Raw genomic sequence first — 11022 nt, 5'->3', positions numbered from 1 at the left:
CCTCTCTCTCTCCAGGCATCCTGAAGGTGTGCTCCACGGTAATGCAGTTGGGGAACATTGTGTTCACCAAGGAGAGGAACCAGGAACAGGCCGCCATGCCAGACAACACCGGTTAGACTCTAAACTGTCTTTATATTACACATATGTGACCAAATTTGACTGAGGGACTGCCATTGGATTTTTTGAATTTTCGTTTTCGGGTTTTCGGGAATCATAGCTTCAAATTGACATATTGGTTGTTCAGTTTGACCCACCAGTTTTGGAGATATGGCTTATAGAGTAATGTCTTGCAGAGAAACAGGCTTGAAAGGATCACTTCTGTGGTCTCTAATATTACACCTACATGTTTAAGCATTTATTTCATATTCACATGTCGATTTCAGCTCTGACACTTATTTCAGACATGCTCTAGTATGTGAAGAGTCTGCCTGTGCTATTAAAAAAATTTTAAAACGTTTTTCTCCTTCCATCGCTGAAATTTGCGCGATGGCAGACTCTCAGTCAACTCTGGTCACATATGCCCAAATTGAATAGTTGTCCTGATTTACATTTTAAACGTTAACGGCAACATAATGTGCGAAGGCAACCTTTGTCGCTTGCCTGGAGGGATGCAACGCTCTGATTGGCTCAGAAACTAAGAATTCTGCCAGTTGAGGCTGAAACTTCAAAATAAAATGCCCCAAATTAACCATTTCACCAGGTCTTTTAATCTTATCTGTATATTGAATCTATATGTCTCCCTCCTCAGCGGCCCAGAAGGTGTGCCATCTGCAGGGCATCAACGTGACAGACTTCACCCGCGCCATCCTGACGCCACGCATCAAAGTGGGCAGAGAGGTGGTGCAGAAGGCCCAGACCAAAGAGCAGGTATAACCGGGTCCGCGGGTCAGGTCGCTGTGCTGTGACATGTTCCAGAACACTGTGAAAACAGTGTTCTGTATTCTTAGATTGCAGTTAACCCATTTTGACCTGAGATCAGATTCTAAAAATGTCTGTTTGAAAATGACAGTTTTCTGAAAAGCTATGTTTCTATGTCAGTCGTTCTTCGATTAAAAAAAAAATAGCAGACCTACAAGCTCATAGCGCGGCACTCGGTGCCGCACTACGAGCTTGTAGATCTGCTATTTTTCAATAGCTAAAGCACAACATAATGCTAACACCAAAAGGGGTTCCTGCACAAAATGGGTTTTAAGTTTTTAAGCTAAGAGACTTTGGGCTCCATTTTCGTCACCGCTAAAGCCCTTATCCCTAAACTTCTTTGCCTTGTTTTACTATTTTGCAAAACATTTTTGAATAGTTCAAATGGCCAGTCTACAAGCTCACAATGTGTTAATGTATATTGGCTAGTTGAACTATTCAAAAATGTTTTTTAAAATAGTAAAAAAAAAAGGCAAAGAAGTTTAGGGATAAGGGGTTTAGCAGTGACGAAAATGGAACCCTATATTTGTCGGTTCCGATGAATTGAGGACCCCAATGGAAACGAGTGCAATGGAAACGAGTGCTTTCTTGGGTTTTTAATCGTCTCAGCAGACCTTGTGTTGAATTGCACTTTACTGTGCTTTTAATAAAGTATTCAGTCGATCAATCGGTCGATCAATCGGTCGATCGATCGGTCATCGATCGATCAATCAATCAATCAATCAATCAATCAATCAATCAATCAATCAATATTGGGTTTTCACAACTTGAAATGAGCACAGTAATTCTGCATCAAATTCTTTTTTTTATCTTTTGCTGGTTTATTTTCCACAATCAATAATTGTGTTAATGTATTCATTAAATGCCAATCACAGGTCTAAAATCTAATCGATGGATCAAATGCTCTGAGATAACATGTGTGTCCTGTCTGTCTGTCTGTCTGTCTGTCTGTCTGTCTGTCTGTCTGTCTGTCTGTCTGTCTGCCTGCCTGCCTGCCTGCCTGCCTGCCTGCCTGCCTGCCTGCATGCCTGTCTGTCTGTCTGTCTGTCTGTCTGTCTGTCTGTCTGTCTGCCAGGCTGACTTTGCCATCGAGGCCTTGGCGAAGGCCATGTTCGAGCGCCTGTTCCGCTGGCTCCTGGGCAAGGTCAACAAGGCCCTGGACAAGACCAAGCGCCAGGGAGCCTCCTTCCTGGGCATTCTGGACATCGCCGGCTTTGAGATCTTTGAGGTAATGACGTTGGTGACCATCAGGTGTGAATCACAGATCACTGAGCTCTCATCTGTTGTGAATCACAGATCACTGAGCTCTCATCTGTTGTGAATCACAGATCACTGAGCTCTCATCTGTTGTGAATCACAGATCACTGAGCTCTCATCTGTTGTGAATCACAGATCACTGAGCTCTCATCTGTTGTTAATCGACTAAAACTAAGACGATTTTTTTTCGTCGACTACCTTTTTTTCACTGACGAAAACTAAATGGAAACTAAATAAAAACTAAGCTATGACGACTAAAACTAAGACGGAATATATTGACAATTTCGTCAACAAATAAACACTAGACTGAAATGTTAGGAAGGGACTAGTGGACAAGAGATCCAGTATAAGTCATTTTACACTTGGTTGCATGCTGGAAATAGCCGATCTGCAAGCTCACAACACGTCGCAGCTTGTGAGCTTGTAGATCTGTGTAAAATCAGCCATTACGACAGCATCAAGGCCCGCCAAAAATACATTTTTTCACTACAGACTAGATCTACAGTCACAACTGTAGATCTAGTCCACTAAAATCTTATGACATTAGTCGACTAAAACTAGAAAACATTCCGGGTGACAAATGTGACTGAAACTAAATGAAAACTATTCAAAAGACTAAACGACTAAAACTAAAATCTAAATTTTTGCTGTCAAAAACAACACTGACCTCCACCTCTTCCACCTCCGTCTCGTCTCTCAGGACAACTCGTTCGAGCAGCTGTGCATCAACTACACTAACGAGCGCCTGCAGCAGCTGTTCAACCACACCATGTTCATCCTGGAGCAGGAGGAGTACTCCAGGGAGGGCATCGAGTGGAACTTCATCGACTTCGGCCTCGACCTGCAGCCCTGCATCGAACTCATCGAGAGGCCGGTGAGTGGGAAATAAGCCACTAAGAAGTATTTTTGTAGGGACGCTAGCCCCTTCTATGTCCTGCTTTTGGTGTGTGTGTGTAACCCAAATGTTGTCCTATAACACAAACATCAAATGCCGTTGACAATGAACGGACAAAAAAGAGTGTTTGTGCATGTCAACACAAACATTGCGTATAAACACAAACATTGATATGATGTATCGTAGCTGTCTGGAGGAAACCTCATAACTACATTTTTGAGGTTTTCGATTTTATTTCCATAAATCAGTGCTATTGAACACCCTTTACGTCTGTGTATTGTTTCAAAAATATTGAACCAATGGAAAGTAGTAAAAAACGCAGTCAGGTCTAAATGGGTTTAAACAACATCCCCTGAAAGGTGTCTACATTTAGTGGAGTCTATACTCTATACCTGCTCTCTCTCCACAGGACAACCCTCCAGGCATCCTGGCTCTGCTTTAGTCTACTCTATACCTGCTCTCTCTCCACAGAACAACCCTCCGGGCATCCTGGCTCTGCTTTAGTCTACTCTATACCTCCTCTCTCTCCACAGAACAACCCTCCGGGCATCCTGGCTCTGCTGGACGAGGAGTGCTGGTTCCCCAAAGCCACGGACGTGTCCTTCGTGGAGAAACTGATGAACACGCACGCCAACCACATAAAGTTCGCCAAGCCCAAACAGCTCAAGAGCAAGACGGTGTTCTCTGTGCTTCACTACGCAGGGAAGGTGCGTATGTCTGTGTGGGTCGCAGGTGGATTACAACACAGATCACTGGCTGATGTTCTGTGGTGTGGTTTACAGGTGGATTACAACACAGATCACTGGCTGATGTTCTGTGGTGTGGTTTACAGGTGGATTACAACACAGATCACTGGCTGATGTTCTGTGGTGTGGTTTACAGGTGGATTACAACACAGGTCACTGGCTGAGGTTCTGTGGTGTGGTTTACAGGTGGATTACAACACAGATCACTGGCTGAGGTTCTGTGGTGTGGTTTACAGGTGGATTACAACACAGATCACTGGCTGAGGTTCTGTGGTGTGGTTTACAGGTGGATTACAACACAGATCACTGGCTGATGTTCTGTGGTGTGGTTTACAGGTGGATTACAACACAGATCACTGGCTGATGTTCTGTGGTGTGGTTTACAGGTGGATTACAACACAGATCATTGGCTGAGGTTCTGTGGTGTGGTTTACAGGTGGATTACAACACAGATCACTGGCTGATGTTCTGTGGTGTGGTTTACAGGTGGATTACAACACAGATCATTGGCTGATGTTCTGTGGTGTGTCTGTGTGGTTTACAGGTGGATTACAACACAGATCACTGGCTGAGGTTCTGTGGTGTGTCTGTGTGGTTTACAGGTGGATTACAACACAGATCACTGGCTGAGGTTCTGTGGTGTGGTTTACAGGTGGATTACAACACAGATCACTGGCTGAGGTTCTGTGGTGTGTCTGTGTGGTTTACAGGTGGATTACAACACAGATCACTGGCTGATGTTCTGTGGTGTGGTTTACAGGTGGATTACAACACAGATCATTGGCTGATGTTCTGTGGTGTGGTTTACAGGTGGATTACAACACAGATCACTGGCTGAGGTTCTGTGGTGTGGTTTACAGGTGGATTACAACACAGATCACTGGCTGAGGTTCTGTGGTGTGTCTGTGTGGTTTACAGGTGGATTACAACGCAGACCACTGGCTGACCAAGAACATGGACCCTCTGAACGACAACGTGACCACTCTGCTCCTCTCCTCCTCCAGCAACTTTGTGCAAGACTGCTGGAAAGATGGTGAGATATTTATCGAAATATATATATATATATATATATATATTTATATATATCGCCGCGATATATATATATTGTATCGTCCTCTCAATATTGTGATATTGATTACTTAGTACTATAGTAGTACTATAGTAGTAGTAGTAGTAGTAGTAGACTACCCATTGCTGCCTTTATTGATAGTAAAGAAATGTGTTAATGTTTTTAATCACATTACTTTTTTCTGTAATTAATTAATCAAAATGAATGAGTTAAAGTCCCAGGCCTTATTTATTTATAAAACATATTATCTTCACACCGTACACTATACCATCTTGAATGAACACACATAGACTTGTTGAATTAATCCATTGACCTGTCCCCCCCCCTCCTCATGGTGCCACATACAGCGGACAGAGTGGTGGGCCTGGACACCATGGCCAAGGTGTCTGACGGCGCCGGCTCCAAGACCAAGAAGGGAATGTTCCGCACCGTGGGCCAGCTCTACAAGGAGTCTCTGACCAAGCTGATGACCACTCTGCACAACACGCAGCCCAACTTCGTCCGCTGCATCATCCCCAACCACGAGAAGAGGGTAAGGAAAGATGCACCCCAACTAGTGTTGTTTTTGGCAGCAACATTTTTATTTTAGTTTTAGTCATGGGGCTCCATTTTTGTCACCGCTAAACCCCTTATCCCTAAACTTCTTTGCCTTTTTTTTTTACTATTTTGCAAAACATTTTTGAATAGGAAAAAAAAAAAAAAGGCCAGTCTACAAGCTCACAACGTGTCAATGTAGATTGGCTAGTTGAACTATTCAAAAATGTTTTTCAAAATAGTAAAAAAGGCAAAGAAGTTTAGGGACAAGGGGTTTAGCGGTTACGAAAATGGAGCCCATAGTCTCTTGAATAGTTTTCATTGAGTTTTAGTCACATTTTAGTCACCCGGAATAGTCTAGTTTTTAGACTAAATGTCTAAATCTAACGCGTCACAGTTGTGAGTTTATAGATCTGCTATTTTCAGCATGCAACTAATTGTAAAATGACTGATACTGGATCTCTTGTCCACTAGTCCCTTCCTAACATTTTAGTCTAGTTTTTATTTGTTGACGAAATTGTCAGTTTTTTTTGTCTTAGTTTTAGTCACCATAGTTTTCATTTAGTTTCCATATAGTTTTCGTCAGTGGAAAAAGGTAGTCGACTGACATTTTTCGTCATTCCTGTGAACTAATTCCTGTGAACCCTGATCCCATAGGCAGGGAAGCTAGACGCCAACCTGGTGCTGGAGCAGCTGAGGTGTAACGGCGTGTTGGAAGGAATCCGTATATGCAGACAGGGATTCCCCAACAGGATCCTCTTCCAGGAGTACCGTCAGCGGTGAGTGAGTGAGTGAGTGAGTGAGTGACTGAGTGACTGAGTGACTGAGTGACTGAGTGACTGAGTGACTGAGTGAGTGCATAGGCGATTTTAGGCTCTGCCAGCAGGGGGGGCACATCATTTATTTTATTTGTGAGTCATGTCAATGTCAATCATGTAATGTTGCAAAGCTGTTCATTACAAAGCATAAATTGAATAAAAAATAGAAATGAGTTACAATTGACAAAAAATATATATTTAACTTTTTTTTGCCACCACGTAGGCTACACAAACATGTAGTCTACACAAACATGTAGGCTACACAAACATGTAGTCTACACAAACATGTAGTCTACACAAACATGTAGGCTACACAAACATGTAGGCTACACAAACATGTAGGCTACACAAACATGTAGTCTACACAAACATGTAGTCTACACAAACATGTAGGCTACACAAACATGTAGGCTACACAAACATGTAGTCTACACAAACATGTAGGCTACACAAACATGTAGGCTACACAAACATGTAGGCTACACAAACATGTAGGCTACACAAACATGTAGTCTACACAAACATGTAGGCTACACAAACATGTAGTCTACACAAACATGTAGGCTACACAAACATGTAGGCTACACAAACATGTAGTCTACACAAACATGTAGTCTACACAAACATGTAGGCTACACAAACATGTAGGCTACACAAACATGTAGTCTACACAAACATGTAGTCTACACAAACATGTAGGCTACACAAACATGTTCAAAAGTATGCACAATTATTCATAGTAACTGACAACAAGCAATAACATTGAAATTATGTGTTTATAATGAGGCATTTTTTTGTTTTATCTTTCTTTCTTTCTTTCTTTCTTTCTTCTCCACAGCTATGAGATCCTGGCTGCGAATGCTATACCCAAAGGATTCATGGATGGCAAACAAGCCTGCTGCCTCATGGTAAATGATAATAACAAGCCTTCTGCCTCATGGTAAATGATAATAACAAGCCTGCTGCCTCATGGTAAATAAAACAAGCCTTCTGCCTCATGGTAAATTAAACAAGCCTGCTGCCTCATGGTAAATATAAACAAGCCTGCTGCCTCATGGTAAATATAAACAAGCCTTCTGACTCATGGTAAATATAAACAAGCCTGCTGCCTCATGGTAAATATAAACAAGCCTTCTGACTCATGGTAAATAAAACAAGCCTTCTGACTCATGGTAAATGATAATAACAAGCCTTCTGCCTCATGGTAAATAAAACAAGCATGCTGCCTCATGGTAAATAAAACAAGCCTTCTGACTCATGGTAAATGATAATAACAAGCCTTCTGCCTCATGGTAAATAAAACAAGCCTGCTGCCTCATGGTAAATAAAACAAGCCTTCTGACTCATGGTAAATGATAATAACAAGCCTTCTGCCTCATGGTAAATAAAACAAGCCTGCTGACTCATGGTAAATAAAACAAGCCTGCTGCCTCATGGTAAATAAAACAAGCCTGCTGCCTCATGGTAAATATAAACAAGCCTTCTGCCTCATGGTAAATGATAATAACAAGCCTTCTGCCTCATGGTAAATAAAACAAGCCTGCTGCCTCATGGTAAATAAAACAAGCCTGCTGCCTCATGGTAAATATAAACAAGCATGCTGCCTCATGGTAAATATAAACAAGCCTTCTGCCTCATGGTAAATATAAACAAGCCTGCTGCCTCATGGTAAATATAAACAAGCCTTCTGCCTCATGGTAAATATAAACAAGCCTTCTGCCTCATGGTAAATATAAACAAGCCTTCTGCCTCATGGTAAATAAAACAAGCCTGCTGCCTCATGGTAAATAAAACAAGCCTTCTGACTCATGGTAAATATAAACAAGCCTGCTGCCTCATGGTAAATAAAACAAGCATGCTGCCTCATGGTAAATAAAACAAGCCTGCTGCCTCATGGTAAACGGATTCTGCAAATCCCCAGCAATAATGTACAGTACAGTATATAGCTGGGCATTTTGAGTTATGTGGTGCGTGATGACAGCGTGTAGTACTAGGCACTAATTGGACTAATTTGACTGAGGGACTGCCATTGGATTTTTTTGAATTTTAGTTTTTTCATGTCATGTGAAAGCAGGGAATCATAGCTTCAAATTGACATATTGGTTGTTCAGTTTGACCCACCAGTTTTGGAGATATGGCTTATAGAGTAAACAGGCCTGAAAGGTTCACGTCTGTGGACTCTAACATTACACCTAGCTACATGTTTAAGCATTTTTTTCATATTTACATGTCGATTTCAGCTCTGATATTTATTTCAGACATGCTCTAGTATGTGAAGAGTCTGCCTGTGCTGCTATTAACTCATTTTGGATCAAATATAAATTCAGTTTTTCTCCTCTGGTGAACAGCTGGAGGTTGCACGATGGCAGGCTCTCAGTCAAATCTGGTCACTAGTGTGTGTAGGAACACACACCAAAGTGACGTCTTACTGTGTGTGCGTATAGATCAAGCATCTGGACCTGGACCCCAACCTGTACAGGATCGGCCAGAGCAAGATCTTCTTCCGTACTGGAGTTCTGGCTCAGCTAGAGGAGGAGAGAGATCTGAAGATCACTGTGGTCATCATCGCCTTCGAGTCACAGGCCAGAGGCTTCCTGGCCAGAAAGTGAGAAAACAACACATCTATATCGTTTCTGTTTTGTTTAGTGCAATGTATGTATGTAATGTAACGTAAATACGAGAAACGTTGACATAGATAGATATAGATAGATAGATAGATAGATAGAGAGAGAGAGAGAGAGAGAGAGAGAGAGAGAGAGAGAGAGAGAGAGAGAGAGAGAGAGAGAGAGAGAGAGAGAGAGAGAGAGATAGAGAGAGAGAGAGAGAGAGAGAGAGAGAGAGAGAGAGAGAGAGAGGAGAGAGAGAGAGAGAGAGATATAGAGAGAGATATAGAGAGAGATATAGAGAGAGATAGATAGAAATTGAAGTGTTACAACAGCAACAGGCAGCCACATTACGCAGTGCCAAAACGTCACCTCCTTACATCTCAGGCGACCGCCTTCGTTGAGAGAAAGCAGAGAAGAGACTTATAATTGTGGTATCTTTTTACAGGGCATTTGCTAAGAGGCAAGCGCAGCTGACGGCAATGAAAGTCATTCAGAGGAACTGTGCTGCCTACCTCAAACTCAGAAACTGGCAGTGGTGGAGACTCTTCACAAAGGTACGATCCAAGACAATGATTACATGGGATACATTTCATATCATATTTTAGCAGTGATGTAAATAGGTTTTCAATGTAATGAGTCCCAGTATGCAGGGATGGTCTTTTAGATGAGTCCCAGGGACCATTTTTACAAATTGCAGCATTTAACTCCCATTTCATTTTATATAGTTATAATGTGGTTATAATGTGGTTATGTAGAAAACAGAAGAAGAAATGAATATTATAATTAAAGCTAGCAAAATAAAGTAGAATAAAGTTTATTGCGTCCTTTAACTATAAACTGCGTTTTGGGATGCAAAATCCACTATATTTTAATCTCTGTTTTAGGATATGTTATTAATATTGTAATAATTGTGCCACGATACAAATTCAAACTAAATGAATGTGGTCCATTCTACTCGACGTACAGGTCAAGCCTCTTCTGCAAGTGACGCGTCAGGAAGAGGAGATGGGGGTCAAAGAGGAGGAACTGAAGTCGGCCAAGGGAAGTGGCCGTGAAGTATGAATCTGAGCTGAAGGAGATCACCCTGAAACACACATCGGTAACTGGAAACTTCCACATAATGTTCTGCTTATTAGACCTGAGGACAGATTCTACAAAATGTCTTCTAAATCACGACAGTTTTCTGAAAACCTCATATTTCCATGTCAGTGGTTCTCAGACTATTTCATGTCAAGGACCCCCAGAATTATAAGTAATTGGCCACAGACCCCAATCTCAAAATATGTTGCTCCAGGGACCCCCCCCCCCCCCCCCCCACCCCCAGAAGCAAAGATTTATAAACGTTCACTGTGAAAGAATATATTCAAATGAATGCCGTAACGTGTGAGGCCATTTTAGAAGCCACATCATGCCCTTGTTTGTTTTTAATTCCCTTGAGACGATTGTGAGTGATGAGTAAGAGCAAAACAATGATTCATCTGTCCTCTCTCATTGTATGTGAGGCATCAGTACAACTCTAAAAACGAAAGTGATGATTGACGCACCACTTTTGCTAGAGCGGCATTATCAGATCAGTATACAAGGCCGTAATACCATGGAAATGTTCATTTGGGCTTGTTAAGCAGTCTTACAGCCTGGGGGAGACACGTCATGTAACACACGTCATGTATGATGTTGCCCAAAAGCAGCTCCAGAAAATTATGACTGGGGGTGCTATGGGGGGGCTGGCTATTTAGAGGGGGGGGGCTAATGAATCTTGGTTTACATAGAAGTCAGTCAATTGGGCTTGTTTTTCAGCCGTCCCTGCCCAAAAGTGCTGAAAATAATCTGAACCGAACCGTAGGTTCCTCGGTTAAATAAGCACATCTCACTCCTCGTCTGCCCGCCAGGTCCTAGAGGAGAGGCTGGCGCTGCAGGAGCAGCTGACGGCGGAGACGGAGCTGTACGCCGAGGCCGAGGAGATGCGTATCCGCCTGGCCACCAAGAAGCAGGAGCTGGAGGAGATCCTCCACGAGATGGAGGCGCGGCTGGAGGAGGAGGAGGACCGCGCCCAGGCGCTGCTGGTGGACAAGAAGAAGATGCAGACGCAGATGCAGGTCTGTGCAGTGGCGTGCACAGATAGACACTAGGGGTGCTAGAGCACCACCTGCCCTTGCCCTCTGGACAGCAATGTGCCCTT

The 11022-nt window shown here is 42.7% G+C and overlaps 1 protein-coding gene across 1 annotated transcript in view; it reads left to right on the top strand.

The window, feature by feature from the left end:
• The first annotated feature begins 20 nt into the window (after positions 1–20).
• LOC306922488 (myosin-11-like) overlaps positions 21–11022 on the top strand; it is a 46828-nt gene continuing 35826 nt past the window's right edge. The window contains 14 exon segments of the mRNA XM_079500130.1: positions 21–111; positions 749–867; positions 1994–2146; positions 2876–3049; positions 3604–3777; positions 4735–4849; positions 5233–5417; positions 6077–6198; positions 7076–7145; positions 8682–8842; positions 9289–9397; positions 9810–9884; positions 9886–9942; positions 10733–10939. Of these exon segments, the coding sequence (XP_079356256.1) occupies positions 42–111; positions 749–867; positions 1994–2146; positions 2876–3049; positions 3604–3777; positions 4735–4849; positions 5233–5417; positions 6077–6198; positions 7076–7145; positions 8682–8842; positions 9289–9397; positions 9810–9884; positions 9886–9942; positions 10733–10939 (1791 nt within the window). The 5' untranslated portion in view covers positions 21–41.

Source organism: Electrona antarctica, assembly GCF_951216825.1.
Source record: "Electrona antarctica genome assembly, chromosome: 4".
NCBI classification, from domain to species: domain Eukaryota; kingdom Metazoa; phylum Chordata; class Actinopteri; order Myctophiformes; family Myctophidae; genus Electrona; species Electrona antarctica.
This window is presented reverse-complemented; position numbering and strand designations above follow the sequence as displayed.